The sequence below is a fragment of the Mus caroli genome, unplaced genomic scaffold (genome assembly GCF_978045245.1).
Source record: "Mus caroli unplaced genomic scaffold, Mus_caroli_1 scaffold_7, whole genome shotgun sequence".
Classification (NCBI taxonomy): Eukaryota; Metazoa; Chordata; class Mammalia; order Rodentia; family Muridae; genus Mus; species Mus caroli.
This window is the reverse complement of record NW_028227262.1, coordinates 94,516,967-94,536,249: the sequence shown is the minus strand read 5'-3', so window position 1 is coordinate 94,536,249 and position 19,283 is coordinate 94,516,967. Positions and strand designations below refer to the sequence as shown.

Here is a 19,283-nt window from a genome sequence, read left to right as displayed (position 1 = left end):
AGCCATGTTCCCAGCCTTGGCATTATGTTTAAAGTGCTGTCTAATAGGTCTGATGTGGGCGGGCAGTTCCACAATGAAAACCCCAGCTCTGTCCAGTCTCCCTTGGGTGGCCTACAATGGTTTTGTTTGTTTCCTTGCTTGCTTGAAAGGCTCACTGTGGAGCTCAGGCTGGTCTCGAACATGCACCTTTCCTGCCTCCACTTCCTGCGCACTGGTGTTGTAGAATTGATCTACCACAGACTCCTTGCAATTTTGCATTATTGCTCTGGTCAGTACTAATTGGCAGTTGAAATTTCTGGTGCTTGCTTCCTCCCCCCTCCCCATCCCACCCCCCACACCCCTTTTACAATCTTCAACATTGTAAAGAATTCATATTATCTTATTTATGATTTTGGACTGATTTCAACTTTTTTTGACTCAGTTTTCGTGGTTTGGATAGCGCACAGGAGGATTTTGGTCCGATCTGAAAGCATCCTCAGTAGCGTGCAGGCTTAGCTGACTCTGTGAATCGATGGTCAGATACCTTTGCTTTTATTTTCATTCTGTTCTGCTTAAGTTTTACTGCCAACTTTGCCCTTTTGCCTGTCACCTAATGAACCATTTTAATTTGTTTTGTTTCCATATTCTACCTGAAAGTAGACTCTGTTTTAACTTTTTCCAGATGCCTCTATAGTTAACTCTAATCTCTGAATTCCTCTGGGCCCTGGTTTTGCTTGTGTATGTTTTTAATGTAGTGAATGTCTAATTCTCTTTCCATAATCAATGCCAAATACTCACACACACACACACACACACACACACACACCATTCCTTTTGAAATCTCTCCATTTTTTTGCCATTCAGTTTTAGCTGTAGGATTTTCCCCTTAATTTTTCTAGTATTTACACTTACATTTTTAAATATACTTTTATTCTTGGACGTATATGGCTGACTCACTTCACAGGTATTTTGACTTTCTGTGTAACAGCTAAAATGTCAATGTGTCTGTATTCTCCACTGTGTGTCCCTTTTTGCCTGAAGATTCTTGCTGGTTTCATCCCCGGGCTGATAGTCTGGATGGTAGGATTCTACTTTGGATATTAGCTGCATTCCTTCCTTTTTATTAGTTCTAAAGTTAGAATTCTTTGTTTTTATTCACCTGCTCCGTCCTCTCCTAGTCCTTTCCTACCATCTTGCTATTCTCCTACTTTCTCCAAATGGCGCTCCCTCCTTACCCTTAAGATCCTAGCCAGGCAGTGGTGGCACACGCCTTTAATCCCAGCACTTGGGAGGCAGAGACAGGTGGATTTCTGAGTTCGAGGCCAGCCTGGTCTACAGAGTGAGTTCCAGGACAGCCAGGGCTACAGAGAAACCCTGTCTTGAGAAACAAAAACAAAAAACAAAAAAAAACAAAAATCCTATCCTCCCCATCAAGATCCTGTTTCTACTTCCATTATACACACACACACACACACACACACACACACATGCACGAACATACTTTCCACATACAAGAGAAGACATGCAATGTATATAGAAAAAGCTGAGATCTAACTGGGAGCTGAGAAGAGAAAATAGACCCAAATAAATGGCAGTCACACTATGCTACCTGTAGAGCCAGGCTTTTCCTATGTACTATCATCAGTGCACATCCGGGATTTTGAATTTGGTATATTTAAAACATTTACACTTGCCTTTTTACTGCAATGGCAGTTTAGCTGGATATAAATATTGGGTCTTACATTATCTGTCTGGAATTCTGTGATGTGGATAATATCTCTAAAGCTGTATCATTCTTCCTTAGTTATCACAAAAACCAGCATTGCTTTTCTCCATAATAATAAGGAATGTCAGGAAAGATAGCTCAGTGGTTAAGAGCGTTTACTACTCTGGAGGACTCACACGGGGCCTCGCTAACCATCTGTAGTTCCAGGAAGCATCACCTTGTGTAATAGTTAACGCTTCTAAAAAATGCACCTCTTCTTTTGAAAATCAGAGACCATCTTGTTCATTACATCTCCTAGGCACAGGGGCCTAAGCCAGCATGTGCATCCCTCACTGGAAGATGCTGCTAAGGACGTTGACCCTGTGTCTGGCAGGTTGCTCACTGCCATCTCTAGTCCGAATGATGTTACCCCAAAGGACAGCATTTCTGTATAATGTGTAGTTCCCAGGGAAGAGGTACGACCCAGCTGTTAAGGAGTTCAAAACACCCTCCAGGTAAAACCTTGCACCTTAAATTACAGAGGTAGCCTTCATTTTATAAAGTGATTTGTTATACAATAACGGATAATAATCTGATTGTGATGATGGATAAGGTGGACTCTGTTTTCCAAAAGTAGAGCTGTGCTCTTTAGACATGTAACTATTACATAAACTGATGTTTCCTTACAGCTGTGTGATAAATATAATTTTAATGATCCCAGTTCTTTTAGTCATCCCAGTGGTAGAAAAAAGACAAGACAGGAAGCCAGCACTCTGCTCTCACCCTGGGGAACCACGCACATTGGTTATTATGCGTTTGAGTCATGGTGAATATTATCAATATCTCCAATTTTCCCTTCACCAAGTGCTGTTCAAACATTATAAAGAATTCAGTGAATGAGCTGGTAACCAATTTGCATCTCAGAAAGAGTCTAATAAAAGGAATCTGATTTATGAGCTCACTGCAGGTGGGACACTGAGTTTCATACCGATGGTGGTTAAGGAATGTATCATTTGAGAATCTGCAGAGATGAGCCTCTGACTGTTCAGCTAATAGCGTACTGGGACATCTGAGCAGGATGGAGCTCCAGAGCCGATGTTGCACTGGCGTTTCTCTGGTGCTGCATTCTTCTCTGAAACGAGACAGGCATCCTCACCCTGCCTTAGTCATTTCCAGCTCTAAGTACAGCCTGCCAATTGCATGGGCTTGGCCTGCTGAAAGTCAGTGAATCTGGGAGAAACTCAGTTTTCTCAGCAAGGACACAGCTTGTGGCTGTGAGCCAGTGTTCGGCATCCTAAACTCAGTAGGCCTTTGCTGGTTTGTGTATCCCTTACTGGGAGACACTGCCAGGTATGCTGATCCTGTGTCTGGCAGAGACGCTGCCTTTCTCAGGAGCTTCCACCAGAGTCTCTCAGAATGTGGTACCCAGGGATCAGTGTTGTGGTCCCCAGGGATCAGTGTTGTGGTCTCCAGGGCAGCAGTGTTGTGATCTCCAGGGATCAGTGCTGTGGTCTGCAGGACAGCAGTGCTGTGGTCCCCAGGACAGCCATGTTGTGGTCCCCAAGGATCAGTGTTATGGTCCCCAGGGATCAGTGTTGTGGTCCACAGGGCAGCAGTGTTGTGGTTCCCAGGGCATCAGTGTTGGCCTGTCCTGGGGGAGTAGGGAGGAAAGCTTGTGTTCAACTCCTCTGAAAAACATGTGACCATTATCCTAGGCCTTTGCTCCCAAGGATTCGATGTAGGTTCCCCTGAGAAATTGGAGATGAGTTTTGAGGGCATGTCGATAAACATCATCAGTTTGATAATGATTGTGTTTGTCCTTACTACTAACTTCCATGGATGGTGGGTACTCTTCCCTTACCATTTACGGTCAAAAGTTAAATTTTCTTTTTCAGAGTAAATGCTTTTATCTAAAAGCATGAGTTGATTTATAGAAAATGCTGAAAACCTAAGTTCAGGTGGGTGTTCTAAAATCCACAAAAGCCACCTGCAGACAGGCAACTGAGACCAGCTTAGTGCAGAGAGAATGCTGGGCCCTGGACCAGGACAGCAGCCCCTCCAGGGCTCAGTGTGAGTTCCACAAAGCAACCTAAGCATCCTTATGTGAGAGGCTCGAAGAAAGGCACCTGCTGCGAGCTGTGGCTGGGTTCCCCGCGGCTCATCATAATACAGTCCCAGGGTTCTCTAAGTGTTCATACAGGTGTATGTTCCATGCTAAGCACATTCCCCCTAATACCTGCTGCTTCCATCTCCTCTCACCTCCCTCCCCACTAGTCCCCTCTGTCCCCCTAGACAGTTTTACTCTGAAATGCCATGTCATATATCCATACCTGATTTTATGTAGCTGTATGAAATCCAGGAAGTTACAAGTGAGAAAATATGATATTTTATTTTTCCTGAGGTTGGCTTTAATTCTATCAATAAATAGGATTGCCTTCACCCGTTGTTCTGCGAATCATGTGACTTTGTTCTTCATGGCTGACATTTTATCTAAAAGCATGAGTTGCTAGAAGTGTGAGTTCAGGTGGTGTGTGTGAGAGTTTCTGTCTACCACATTTTTTTGATTGGAAGTTTCTTCCTTTTTTTTTATTCCTGTGCTGTTTTTACTTCCCCTCCCCTGTCCCCTTTTTACTCAGGTCAACATCCCTTCCTCAAAGCTGCCTCTTCAGAGGGCAAATATTCCCAGCCATCTTATATCATGTAGAGTGTGCAAGAGGCCAGCAGGAAGACAGGCTTGGGGGAGAGAGTGGGCTGGGCAGGAGATCCTGGACAGGCTGCTCAGAGAATCTTCTAGATAGCAGGTGCCAACAGGATGTGTCTATAAGTGACCTGCAGACCATCTTTAAGCTATAAAACTCCTTTGTTATTGTGTATTTACAGGTTGCAAATTTTCCATGCATATTTTGAGGATCCTTAATTCTCAGTGCGTTTGCCCAGAGTCAGAAGTTATCCTGTCCTGGCTGCAGGACCCTTGTGATAAATATACTTGAGTGACCAGTCCTTAGATGGGACAGGCTCTCAGTGGTGTGAGTGTAGGTTGCCTCCTGGGGTTCCTTCATCCCTGTTAGGTCAGAGGAAGTGGATCTCTATTCTTCTATCTGGTTTCATGAGCTAACCAATTGGAGAAACTCAATTAGAAGTGTTAAGACGAAGGGGGATATAGAAAAACCTTATGCTCAAATCTCCCTCTGAGTGGACACAGATGGCTGGCCATGCAAAGAAAGGAGACCCAGGGGCCAGGATAGTTATCACCTATATCAGGGAAAGGCCTACCCACCTCCACCCAACCCCCCAAGCAACCAGAGCTCTCTGGAAATAGTTTGCAGTACGGCAGTTTGTGAGAGAGCTGTGTGACACACAAGTTCTGTTGGCCCACTGGGGCATACAGATGATTTGAGAAATGCAGACAGCCCTCCAAACCATCCATATCTGCTGATTAAACCAACTGTGGACTGAGTATACTAGGAAACGTTGCTGCTGTGCTGAGCGCACGCGCACACGCGCGCACACACACACACACACACACACACACACACACGCACGCACCGTACATCCCTGTGTGTCCATCTTTTCCTCCCATGAAGTTATTCCCTGAACAATGCAGTGCAGCGACTGTTTGCACAAAATTTACCGTGTATTAGGTATTATGCATGATCTATAGGAAATCTAGAACATCTCAAGGCTGTGTGTAGGTTACATGAAATAAACATATGCCATGTAACAAATACAAGGATTTGAATACCTGAGAATTTGGTATCCATGGGAGTTCCTGGAACTGACCTTGCAGATACTGAAGGAAAACTATATGAAGTCACATTTCAAATTTGAATTAAAATAAAAGCTGGCTTTTCTTGGGGAGAGAGGAGGAAGTTTTGGCCAATACTGGGATTACATACCTATGCAGTACCAGTTATTGAGAGCTGAGTGTGGACCTCCAGGCCTCAGCCCACTACCCCTCTTTGTTGTCCTATTTGAATCTGTGGCCACAGCCTGCTCTCTACTTAGGAGGGGAGCTGGAGAAGGGGTCCTGGGTTCTGGCTGGCTCACACCACAGGGGATTTCTTGTGTTTTGTAGAAAATGTGTTTAAAGATAGTGGGAGGGCACAAGACAAACATCCACCTCATCTGCAGAGTAGCTGAGCACCACACAAACTCCTGTGTGTCCCTAGCCCTCTGCTCGTCTCTCCCACTCAAGCAGACACTTCTGTTCCCCTGTTTTCATGCCATCCCTGCTAAGGACAGGTCTCTGAGCCACCTGCTGGCCTTTTGAAAACTCAGTAACTTCCACCAAAGGTTCCTTTATTATGCCCCCACTCCAGACTGAAGTGCGGTTGCCCTCCTTGCTGTTCCAACATGCATGGGGGCGTTTATCCTCCCAGCTTCCATTGGGGCGTTTATCTTCTTCCTTTCATGATGGTTTTCCTAGTTATTCGTGGTGATGCTAAGCACAGCCACTGTGTTCTGGGACCTGTATAGAGGACCTGTCCTGTGGACTCTGTTTAGGCTAAGCATGAAGCCTTAAAGCACTTATATTTTTTTCCAGGAAAAATGTAGCTGGGGAAAAGGCCAAGCAGACCTGGGACCTAGTCTGTTGACATTCTCCCTCCTGTTTAAATAGCTAATGTGTGTGCGAATGCTGCCTTTTGAATATTTCACAAGTTAGGAAAAAGTATAAAAGCTTTTGGATATCTGGCTTTTTAAATATCTTAAGCATTTTGAATAAATTTCAGAACAAAATAAAGATTGTTTTTTTAATGGTTGAAGAGAGCATAAAGCATCAAAGAGCTTGCTGGTGCCGCCTGTGACTTCCTGGAGCTTGGTATTCTTAACTGTCAGACTCTAAAATGTACCTCTCTAGAAAGTCATTTGATGATTATATCTGTCAAGGGGGGGAAAAAAGCTTCCATAGCCACGAAGCACTACACACAAAAAAATATCCTTTAATCCCAAACTTTGGAAAATTATGCCCTGTGATTTCAGCAAGGCTGGATCCCAGGGGTACCTAATTGCTCTGCAGTTCCCTGGGACAAAGCCAGGTAAAGAACAAGGGCACAGAGGGAGAAACAAACAAAGGATCATTCTCACCCTGTGGGCCCTCATTCTTTACTTGACCTGAAAAGCATTTTTAAATCTTTGCAAACCGAAGTAATGTAAGTAGCACACACTGGTTAGTTTAATGAAAGATGTGGTACAGCTGAGCTTAGGATGTGAACAGAAACCTCCTGCCAAGACCGGCCTCCTTTTCAGCTGTATACAATTGTCTGTCTCCTCATTCAGTGATCTATAATAAATGCCCCGAGTTTCCCGGCTGCTGGTGGTACCTCTCCATCAGAGCAGACAGGCCACCCGATCCCAGCTTTCCTGGGCATGTGTCTGTGTCCTTATTTCTTCTCCTCATCACATCAGACCAAGTCTGAAGCTGTGACTGTTGTGGCATATAACATATGCCTATATAAGCCAGGGCAGGCCTGTTGTCTGTGAAGGACTGTTGTGGGAACTCTGGCTAGCTTGGCTCAGAGTCTGCACCATGGAAAAGGTAGAGAGAAATAAATACCAGTGGTGACAGTGTTACAGAATCATGTTGCTTGGTTGTTTTGCCTCTGTAGCAGTGAAGAAGTATACACGTGCACACACACACACACACACACACACACACACACACACACACACGGGTTGCAAAGAAATGCATATATCTGGAGATCAGATATCTTATAATATTAACCATTAGAAACAGAACTGTATTTGTAGAACCTTGCCAGAAGCTCTGTGTGCCACAAACACCAGGAACACAAAGTCTACACAAGGAGACTGCACTAAGACAGCTATACAGAAACAGCAATAAGGGAACGTCAAGGAAAGGGATAGCTGACATATTAGAAAGGCACGGGAAGATGAGAGCACTCTGATAAGCCTTGCTTCAGGCTGGCATCCTGTGTGAGGCTGAACGTGCGACATTGAGCGGTCAGATGTCATTCTGTGTAGAAGATGAGATCTGTGCAGAACACAATAAAACTGATAGAACTGCAGGTTAAGGATGAAGAACTCACAGGGAAATCACTTTAGAATGAGGGAGGGGTGTGTGTGTGTTTATTTTTTTTTAAACCATCTTCCTTCATTTATTATATCCATAGAAATAAATAAGTCAGCATTGTAAATGGGCAATTTGAGTGACTGGCACAGTTCACTACTGTCTCATCATTGATAGCTTATCACAATTACACATCAAATATACTAAAACATGCATAATTAAAATTCACATGAATCCCATTGATGGACACAACTTTTGTTCTGTTTATAAAACACTAAAAGCCATTTAAAGTACTTATGGGATGAACTGTGACAGAAACCCATACAGAAAAGAAAATAATATACACTTGACTGGCTCTACATTATAACTTTCATCCATTCTTAAAGATGAAATATAAACCTTTAATTCTTCTAAAGTCCATGATTTAACAACTGTTTCTGTGTTTTGGTATGATCCTCTGAGAAACAGCATGGGTGCTGTTTCTTTTATCTTATTATTGAATATCACAGTGTCTACAAATAATTCCACTTCAGTATTGAAGGGACAGGCAAAAATAAGAATAAAAGCAACATTTTCTAAAAGCGTTTCCTTTTAAATGTACCCATTTTCTTTATTTCCAATTAATTTAACATATTTATTTATTGTCTTTATGAATGATAGAACAACTTATACACTTATAAAATCTTATGCAATCACACAGAGAAGAGACCTATGGGCATTGGAAGCACCTGTACTGAATTCCTACAGCTGGAACAACAGTATTGCATCATTTAAGTAATTGTAATTGCTTGTATTGCTTCCTTTTCTTTCTGGTTAGAGTCTAAGACATAGATCATAAAATCTGGAAGGAAGATCTATATTATAGTTACCTTGTACCTCAATGTCTATGAATTATATTATAGAGTCCACTGAAAATTATATGCTACAGGACTTTTCTTGCTCTTAAAGAACAAAAGAAAATGAGAAAAGTTAAAGTATTGTCTTATAGACAGTAAAAATTTGGTTATAGAATAACAGAGTCATTTCATAGAAACCTGGAATTATTGGGACACAGCAAATGAAGTAAACTGAGATATTGTAAATATATTTAAAATCACTACTTCAATATAGCTGTTTTAAATTCTATCAACAAAATGTTATATTTCCATCAACTTTCCATAGACCAAGTTAAATTTGTGCCAGGGATATTGGAAATGTTCATGATGTACAGGAACAGCTTTTGGGGCAACTGGAGCCAAGAGATGCTCATGTATTAGAATATATATAAGAATCAGAGTGAGACTTTCAAACTTTCACCACCGAGTGTGTGATTTCTCGGTAGAGATGCTAGATGCTCACCATCAGTATCTACTCTTGGAGAACCATGCAATCCAGGTTTATCTTACACATTCAGCCCTGTTAAAATTATGAAATTTGAACAATTTGCCCCTCAAGAACTTCCATTCCACATCTACCAAGGATCTTTGTGGCCAGTTGTTTGTTTTCCTTGATTTGTGTTACCCCAAAGTTCATGATTATCTAGCTAACTCCACATTTATGACTTTGCTCATGTTCTCTTGCTGAAACCTTTCTGTCTCCTGCTTCTCTTGACTCTGAGGAGCTTTTGTGTGGTACAAGGCTCCATCTTAGGCTCTTCTGACTCATCAGGAACCTGTCTTGGAGATCTAGTCACTATATCAAATCCTTAGATATGAAAGTATGACCCCGCAGCATATAAACTGCACAATATATTTCCCTAATGTCTATTCTTTTTTTAATTTTTAATATTTTTATTACATATTTTCCTCAATTACATTTCCAATGCTATCCCAAAAGTCCCCCATAGCGCCCCCCACTTCCCTACCCACCCATTCCCATTCTTTTGGCCCTGGAATTCCCCTATATGGGGGCATATAAAGTTTGCAAGTCCAATGGGCCTCTCTTTCCAGTGATGGCTGACTAGGCCATCTTTCGATACATATGCAGCTAGAGACAAGAGCTCCGGGGTACTGGTGAGTTCATCATGTTGTTCCAACTATAGGGTTGCAGAACCCTTTAGCTCCTTGGGTACTTTCTCTAGCTTCTCCATTGGGAGCCCTGTGATACATCCAATAGCTGACTGTGAGCATCCACTCCTGTTTTTGCTAGGCCCCGGCATCGTCTCACAAGAGACAGCTATATTTGGGTCCTTTCAGCAAAATCTTGCTAGTGTATGCAATGGTGTCAGCGTTTAGAAGCTGATTATGGGATGGATCCCTGGATACGGCAGTCTCTAGATGGTCCATCCTTTCATCACAGCTCCAAACCTTGTCTCTGTAACTCCTTCCCTGGGTGTTTTGTTCCCAATTCTAAGAAGGGGCACAGTGTCCACACTTTGGTCTTCATTCTTCTTGAGTTTCATGCGTTTAGCAACTTGTATCTTATATCTTGGGTATCCTAAGTTTTGGGCTAATATCCACTTATCAGTGAATACATATTGTGTGAGTTCCTTTGTGATTGTGTTACCTCACTCAAGATGATGCCCTCCAGGTCCATCCATTTGGCTAGGAATTTCATAAATTCATTCTTTTTAATAGCTGAGTAGTACTCCATTGTGTAAATGTACCATAATTTCTGTATCCATTCCTCTGTTGAGGGACATCTGGGTTCTTTCCAGCTTCTGGCTATTATAAATAAGGCTGCTATGAACATAGTGGAGCATGTGTCCTTCTTACCGGTTGGGACATCTTCTGGATATATGCCCAGGAGAGGTATTGCTGGATCCTCCGGTAGTACTATGTCCAATTTTCTGAGGAACCGCCAGACTGATTTCCAGAGTGGTTGTACAAGCTTGCAATCCCACCAACAATGGAGGAGTGTTCCTCTTTCTCCACATCCTCGCCAGCATCTGCTGTCACCTGAATTTTTGATCTTAGCCATTCTGACTGGTGTGAGGTGGAATCTCAGGGTTGTTTTGATTTGCATTTCCCTGATGATTAAGGATGTTGAACATTTTTTCAGGTGCTTCTCTGCCATTCAGTATTCCTCAGGTGAGAATTCTTTGTTCAGTTCTGAGCCCCATTTTTAATGGGGTTATTTGACTTTCTGGAGTCCACCTTCTTGAGTTCTTTATATATATTGGATATTAGTCCCTTATCTGATTTAGGATAGGTGAAGATCCTTTCCCAATCTGTTGGTGGTTTTTTTGTCTTATTGATGGTGTCTTTTTCCTTGCAGAAGCTTTGCAGTTTCATGAGGTCCCACTTGTCAATTCTCGATCTTACAGCACAAGCCATTGCTGTTCTATCCAAGAATTTTTCCCCTGTGCCCATATCTTCAAGGCTTTTCCCCACTTTCTCCTCTATAAGTTTCAGTGTCTCTGGTTTTATGAGAAGTTCCTTGATCCACTTAGACTTGACCTTAGTACAAGGAGATAGGAATGGATCGATTCGCATTCTTCTACATGTTAACAACCAGTTGTGCCAGCACCATTTGTTGAAAATGCTGTCTTTCTTCCACTGGATGTTTTTAGCTCCCTTGTCGAAGATCAAGTGACCGTAGGTGTGTGGGTTCATTTCTGGGTCTTCAATTCTATTCCATTGGTCTATTTGTCTGTCACTATACCAGTACCATGCAGTTTTTATCACAATTGCTCTGTAGTAAAGCTTTAGGTCCGACATGGTGATTCCACCAGAGGTTCTTTTATCCTTGAGAAGAATTTTTGCTATTCTAGGTTTTTTGTTATTCCAGATGAATTTGCAGATTGCACTTTCGAATTCGTTGAAGAATTGAGTTGGAATTTTGATGGGGATTGCATTGAATCTGTAGATTGCTTTTGGCAAGATAGCCATTTTTACAATGTTGATCCTGCCAATCCATGAGCATGGGAGATCTTTCCATCTTCTGAGATCTTCTAGAATTTCTTTCTTCAGAGACTTGAAGTTTTTATTATACAGATCTTTCACTTCTTAGTTAGAGCCACGCCAAGATATTTTATATTATTTGTGACTATTGAGAAGGGTGTTGTTTCCCTAATTTCTTTCTCAGCCTGTTTATTCTTTGTGTAGAGAAAGGCCATTGATTTGTTTGAGTTAATTTTATATCCAGCTACTTCACCGAAGCTGTTTATCAGGCTTAGGAGTTCTCTGGTGGAATTTTTAGGGTCACTTATATATACTATCATATCATCTGCAAAAAGTGATATTTTGACTTCATCTTTTCCAATTTGTATCCCTTTGATCTCCTTTTGTTGTCGAATTGCTCTGGCTAGGACTTCAAGTACAATGTTGAATAGGTATGGAGAAAGTGGACAGCCTTGTCTAGTCCCTGATTTTAGAGGGATTGCTTCAAGCTTCTCACCATTTACTTTGATGTTGGCTACTGGTTTGCTGTAGATTGCTTTTATCCTGTTTAGGTATGGGCCTTGAATTCCTGATCTTTCCAAGACTTTTATCATGAATGGGTGTTGGATCTTGTCAAATGCTTTTTCCGCATCTAACGAGATGACCATGTGGTTTTTGTCTTTGAGTTTGTTTATATACTGGATTACGTTGATGGATTTCTGTATATTGAACCATCCCTGCATCCCTGGGATGAAACCTACTTGGTCAGGATGGATGATTGTTTTGATGTGTTCTTGGATTCGGTTAGCAAGAACTTTATTGAGGATTTTTGCATCAATATTCATAAGGGATATTGGTCTGAAGTTTTCTATCTTTGTTGGGTCTTTTTGTGGTTTAGGTATCAGAGTAATTGTGGCTTCATAGAATGAGTTGGGTAGAGTACCTTCTGTTTCTATTTTGTGGAATAGTTTGTGAAGAACTGGGATTAGATCTTCTTTGAAGGTCTGATAGAACTCTGCACTAAACCCATCTGGTCCTGGGCTTTTTTTAGTTGGGAGACTATTAATGACTGCTTCTATTTCTTTGGGGGATATAGGGCTGTTTAGATCATTAACCTGATCTTGATTCAACTTTGGTACCTGGTATCTGTCTAGGAACTTCTCCATTTCATCCAGGTTCTCCAGTTTTGTTGAGTATAGCCTTTGGTAGAAGGATCTGATGGTGTTTTGGATGTCTTCAGGATCTGTTGTTATGTCTCCTTTTTCATTTCTGATTTTGTTAATTAGGATGCTTTCCCTGTGCCCTCTAGTGAGTCTGGCTAAGGGTTTATCTATCTTGTTGATTTTCTCAAAGAACCAGCTCCTTGATAGGTTGATTCTTTGGATAGTTCTTCTTGTTTCCACTTGGTTGATTTCGCCCCTGAGTTTGATTATTTCCTGCCGTCTACTCCTCTTGGGTGAATTTGCTTCCTTTTGTTCTAGTGCTTTTAGGTGTGTTGTCAAGGTGCTAATATGTGCTCTCTCTAGTTTCTTTTTGGAGGCACTCAGAGCTATGAGTTTTCCTCTTAGAAATGCTTTCATTGCATCCCATAAGTTTGGGTATGTTGTGGCTTCATTTTCATTGAACTCTAAAAAGTCCTTAATTTCTTTCTTTATTCCTTCCTTGACCAAGGTATCATTGAGAAGAGTGTTGTTCAGTTTCCACGTGAATGTTGGCTTTGTATTATTTATTTTGTTATTGAAGATCAGCCTTAGTCCATGGTGATCTGATAGGATGCATGGGACAATTTCAATATTTTTGTATCTGTTGAGGCCTGTTTTGTGACCAATTATGTGGTCAATTTTGGAGAAGGTACCATGAGGTGCTGAGAAGAAGGTATATCCTTTTGTTTTAGGATAGAATGTTCTGTAGACATCTGCCAGATCCATTTGATTCATAACTTCTGTTAGTTTCACTGTGTCCCTGTTTAGTTTCTGTTTCCATGATCGGTCCATTGGTGAAAGTGGTGTGTTGAAGTCTCCCACTATTATTGTATGAGGTGCAATGTGTGCTTTGAGATTTACTAAAGTTTCTTTAATGAATGTGGCTGCCTTTGTATTTGGAGCATAGATATTCAGGATTGATAGTTCCTCTTGGAGGATTTTACCTTTGATGAGTATGAAGTGCCCCTCCCTGTCTTTTTTTGATGACTTTGGGTTGGAAGTCAATCTTATCAGATATTAGAATGGCTACTCCAGCTTGTTTCTTCATGCCATTTGCTTGGAAAATTGTTTTCCAGCCTTTCATTCTGAGGTAGTGTCTATCTTTTTCTCTGAGATGAGTTTCCTGTAAGCAGCAAAATGTTGGGTCTTGTTTGTGTAGCCAGTTTGTTAGTCTATGTCTTTTTATCGGGGAGTTTAGTCCATTGATATTAAGAAATATTAAGGAAAAGTAATTGTTGTTTCCTGTTATTTTTGTTGTTAAAGTTGGCATTCTGTTCTTGTGGCTGTCTTCTTTTAGGTTTGTTGAGGGATTACCTTCTTGTTGTTTCTAGGTTCATGTCCTTGTATTGTTTTTTTCCTGTTATTATCCTTTGAAGGGCTGGATTCGTGGAGAGATAATGTGTGAATTTGGTTTTGTCGTGGAATACTTTGGTTTCTCCATCTATGTTAATTGAGAGTTTGGCTGGGTATAGTAGCCTGGGCTGGAATTTGTGTTCTTTTAGTGTCTGTATAACATCTGTCCAGGATCTTCTGGCTTTCATAGTCTCTGGTGAATAATCTGGTGTAATTCTGATAGGCTTGCCTTTATATGTTACTTGGCCTTTTTCTCTTACTGCTTTTAGTATTCTATCTTTATTTAGTGCATTTGTTGTTCAGCTTATTATGTGTCGGGAGGTATTTCTTTTCTGGTCCAGTCTATTTGGAGTTCTGTAGGCTTCTTGTATGTTCATGGGCATCTCTTTCTTTAGATTTGGGAAGTTTTCTTCTATAATTTTGTTGAAGATGTTTGCTGGTCCTTTGAGTTGAAAATCTTCATTCTCATCCACTCCTATTATCCGTAGATTTGGTCTTCTCATTGTGTCCTGTATTTCTTGGATGTTTTGAGTTAGGATCTTTTTGCGTTTTACATTTTCCTTGATTGTTGTGCCGATGTTCTCTATGGAATCTTCTGCACCTGAGATTCTCTCTTCCATCTCTTGTATTCTGTTGCTGATGCTCGTATCTATGGTTCCAGATTTCTTTCCTAGGGTTTCTATCTCCAGTGTTGCCTCATTTTGGGTTTTCTTTATTGTGTCTACTTCCCTTTTTAGGTCTAGTATGGTTTTGTTCATTTCCATCATCTGTTTGGATATGTTTTCCTGTTTTTCTTTAAGGACTTCTACCTGTTTGATTGTGTTATCCTGTTTTTCTTTAAGGACTTCTACCTGTTTGATTGTGTTATCCTGTTTTTCTTTAAGGACTCGTAACTCTTTAGCCATGTTCTCCTGTAATTCTTTAAGTGAGTTATTAAAGTCCTTCTTGATGTCCTCTACCATCATCATGAGATATGCTTTTAGATCCGTGTCTAGCTTTTCCGGTGTGTTGGGGTGCCCTGGACTGGGCGAAGTGGGAGTGCTGGGTTCTGATGATGGTGAGTGGTCTTGGTTTCTGTTAGTAAGGTTATTACGTTTACCTTTCGCCATCTGGTAATCTCTGGGGTTAGTTGTTATCGTTGTCACTGTTTAAAGATTGGAGCAGACTCTGTGTTCCACTCACCCGAAGTCTCAAAATCCTGTGGCGGGTGTCGTGGGTAGCTGGCGGGTGTCAGCCGACCCTGTGCTCTAGCTACCCCGGTGCTGGTCAGGCCGGAAGAGGCCTGTGGCTCTACTCAGGCCGGTTTTCTGCTTCCCTAACTAATGCAGTCTCAGGTCCTGCACGAAATTGGATTGGAGCAGAAGCTGTGTTCCACTCACCAGAAGTCTTAAGATCCTGTGGCAGGTGTTATGGGTAGTTGGCGAGTGTCAGCCGACCCTGTGCTCTAGCTACCCCGGTGCTGTTCTGACCGGAAGAGGCTTGTGGCCCTACTCAGGCCGGATCTGCCTCCCCAACCAAAGCAGTCTCAGGTCCCGCGCGATTGGACTGGAGCAGAAGCTGTGCTCCACTCACCAGAAGTCTCAAAATCCTGTGGCGGGTGTCGTGGGTAGCTAGCAGGAGTCAGCCGATCCTGCGCTCTAGCTACCCCGGTGCTGGTCAGGCCGGAAGAGTGTGTGTGTGTGTTTAAATATTCCCTTTCTGTGGAGAATCTAGAGTAGATTCCACCAGTCTTATCACCAAATTAGGATCTGTCCACTTCTCTTGCTGCCGGCTCACCTCCCTGTGAATGCTCAGAGACTGAATAATCAGATGAGCTAAGGAAGTAGGGAAAGAAAGGAGCTGTCTGTCGACAAATGCACATGTCAACAAGACTAGCATAAGCTGTGTACGGACCACATCCATGTTAAAAAACAATCCCTTTTCTCTTTTGCAGACCAGAAACTACTCTCTTGGGACCATTCATAAGCAAGAGACACCAACACTGTGACATATGCCGGTGCCACCACCGCCACCACCACCACCTCCACCTCCACCCCCTCCACCACTAGGGGCTCCACCCCCTCCACCACTAGGGGCTCCACCCCCTCCACCCCCACCAGGGCCTCCGGTAAGACCTGTTTGTTTTCTCTCTGCTTGGCTGTGGAGTCCAGGCCTGTATGAACAGGCCTTTGAATGATCTTGAAAAGGAGTTTGATGTTTGCTGAGCTCCCATGGGCACCTATGTGACAGGTGCACCTTGGGATGCTGTCTCCGGCTGCTTTGGGGGTCTGATTCCTAACCAGTCTGGAATAAACATTCTTCTCCCCTATTCCTATGCCTATGTCATTGCACCTTACTTCAGTCTCCGTAATTGTCCCCGTCGTGGCCCACCACATGGTACAGGCTTTCCCAGTCACCCTGAGTGACTTTCCATCTCACTGGACGGTCTAGTGAGAGGCTCGTGCTGAAGTTTCTCGGGCCTGTGAGACACTGAGAAGTCAAGTCTCACATGGGGTATCAATCAGAAGATGAGGGTACCCTGGCTCAGCCCCCAGTTCTATGTCCAGCAAGTGACATGTTAGGTGAAAGCCCCAGGGAAGTGGGGTTTACCAATAGAAGCTTCCAGTGTCTGCAGCAATGAATCCAGACTACTCATATCCAGGCCACATTGTCTCAGTTTAATCATTTGATTTGTGCCAGAAGAGGGCCACAGAGGGTGGCTGTTCTGTTCTGGAACAAAGAGTCAACCTCAGCACCAGTGACATGGGAAACAACTAACTGGGGTAGGGAGTTGCTGAGCTTATGTTTTTTAGGACATTTAACAATATCCTCAGCCTCTACCTATGCAATGCCAGTAATACCCCTCAAGTGAGGCAATTTAAAAAAATGTCCTCAGATCCTGCCTGACAGAGGCAAGATACATAGGCAGACTAGAAATAAGTACTGAAGTTTCATTGCTGAACTTGACTACACATGCTTAAGTTCAAGGTCATTGCCACCACAGGGTGATAAATAAAGAAAACAATCGGGAAACTGTTTGTGGATCCTAGATTTGCTGACACTGAAGAAATGTAACAGCCAGAGAGATAGAAGCATCAACAGCAGTTAGTGGGACTTGAGGAATGGCCTGGGCAAACACTACTGGTGGTGCACACAACTAGAGCATCGTCAATGGTGAACAGTTCTTTCTAGAGCTCTGTAGGCAGGAAACAACCCTGTGTGCATCACTGTGTAGTCAGATAGTTTGTCTTCTTAGGGGTGGTTAAGATTTTAACCCTAAAGGAACCAAAAAGCTGTATACAAAGACATGCACAGAAATATGTTTTAGACTAGTGAAAATAATAGTGATGAGAACTACACTTTTAATGCTACACTATAAATTAAAAGCTGCATCATGCCACAGCGTTAGTTAAGAACTACGACTATGGTTATTGTGTTTCGGGTATTGCCAACATGCCGATGACACTGTGAAGTCTGTTGCGTAATTCGTCAGGAAATTTGATAGGCTAATATAAAACTTAATTATTTCACTAGGAAATTCTTTGGTTAACGTTCTGCATCGCCTTTCTCATTATCAATATTTTTGTGCTGTCTGCTCATGGAGGAACGGGTCACTTGGAGCAGAAAATAACTATGCAAATTTTAATATTTTAAAAATGTTTCTGCAATCTGGAAAAATACCATGCATCTTAAAGGCAAAAACAGTTCATGGTCATTGGTGTCCACAGAGCTCTTACTGATCAACACGCAAAGGATGATGGGAAAAGAGAGGTGGGTGGAAAGATTTTTCAGATCTGGAGCATTCTGGATTTCAGGTTTTTTCCAATTAGGGATACTCATTCCGTAAATTTGATGTAACTTCCAAAACCTAAAGTTACCAAGTTAGAAACCCCCCCTTGCCTCGTGGTTTCTGATAAGAAATGATCCACTTGTGGTGAAACAGCGTGACTCGTCTGTGTGTTTAACCATGAGAGGTTCCAAAATGGGCCAGAGGGTTGGAGCCAGGTCTTGAAGACGCTTTGTGGGAGCACAGTTGTGATTTCCTGAGAGACAGTTTTGTGATAGTGATCAGTCTTTAGAAATCAATAGATAGAGTCTAAGTTTGAGGTTCACTCCAGGCAGCCTTTCTTTAGAAAATTAATTAAAGTCAGTGGGGGTGGAACACACCAAGGAAACACAGCCCCCTAGACACAGCAGAGCTGACACACATATGAATGCAGAGACTGTGGCAGCATGCAGAGAGGGCTCCCAGTGCAGAGAGTGGAAGTACACATAAGCCCCCATTCCTAACCCATAAGCCATCTCAACTGATAGCAGCCAAAGGAAACTTAAGTTTTCTCCAATGGAGTCTCACAGGGTCCACAAACACTCACAGGCCCCGTGTGCAGCAGTGGACATCAACACAGCAAAGGCTCTGGCTTTTCTGGATGTGTTTGTCACATAGTTGTGTATCTGAGCATTTCTTTTAACCTACAGACCTTTTGTTTATCTATTATGGCTTCTGAATTTGTTTTTTTATGGATTTTCTGTGTTGCAAATGTATGTGTATCAGCATCCACATATGTTTTACGTGATTTTTGGTTTGGGGGGGCACTCTTCTTTTATTTGTTTGCTTGTTTTTTTATTCTGTTTTAAAATTGTATTATTATTTAGATGCCTCTTTGTATTTAATGAGAGAGAAGAAGGGAAGAGAAAGAAGAAAGGGAGAGAGACAAGAAAGGAAGAGAGAAGAAAGAGGGAGAAGGGGGGATAGAGAGGAGAGAAAGGTAGAGAAAGGAAGGGTGTGGATTTGGGTGGGTGGAGAAATAGGAAGGATATGGACAGAGTTGGAGAATCAGAATACATTATATGGAGGAAAATCTATTTTGAATTTAAAAAAATTCTGAAACTGTAAAACTAATAAATGTTCCTGTTATTCTGAAAAATAAGGAAACATAGCTACGTGATATAAATAAATGGATTACTTATAATGGTAACAAAAAAAGAAAGCAAGAAAGAGAAAGAGAGAGGGGGAGGGAGGGAGGGAGGGAGGGAGGAAGGAAGGAACCTAAATTCTAATTATAAGAGAGTGAAAACTTAAACTATTTCCCAGTATACATAACGGCATGCTAGATCATTATTAAAAATTGGACTCCAATTTGCATATACTTCCCAATGTACAATCGACTCAGAAAGGTTACTTAGGAACGCTCCAGGCACCAAGTGAAGAGTTGAGAGGGGACAACAAGATGACCCCA

The 19,283-nt window shown here is 42.1% G+C and overlaps 1 protein-coding gene across 2 annotated transcripts in view; it reads left to right on the top strand.

The window, feature by feature from the left end:
- The window catches only part of Wipf3 (WAS/WASL interacting protein family member 3), an 83,911-nt gene that overhangs the window by 14,658 nt on the left and 49,970 nt on the right, over window positions 1-19,283 (top strand). For both annotated transcript variants that reach the window (XM_029478623.2, XM_029478622.2), the window contains exon 2: window positions 16,001-16,174. In XM_029478623.2, the coding sequence (XP_029334483.1) occupies window positions 16,058-16,174 (117 nt within the window). In that variant the 5' untranslated portion in view covers window positions 16,001-16,057. The remainder of the gene's footprint in view (window positions 1-16,000; window positions 16,175-19,283) is intronic.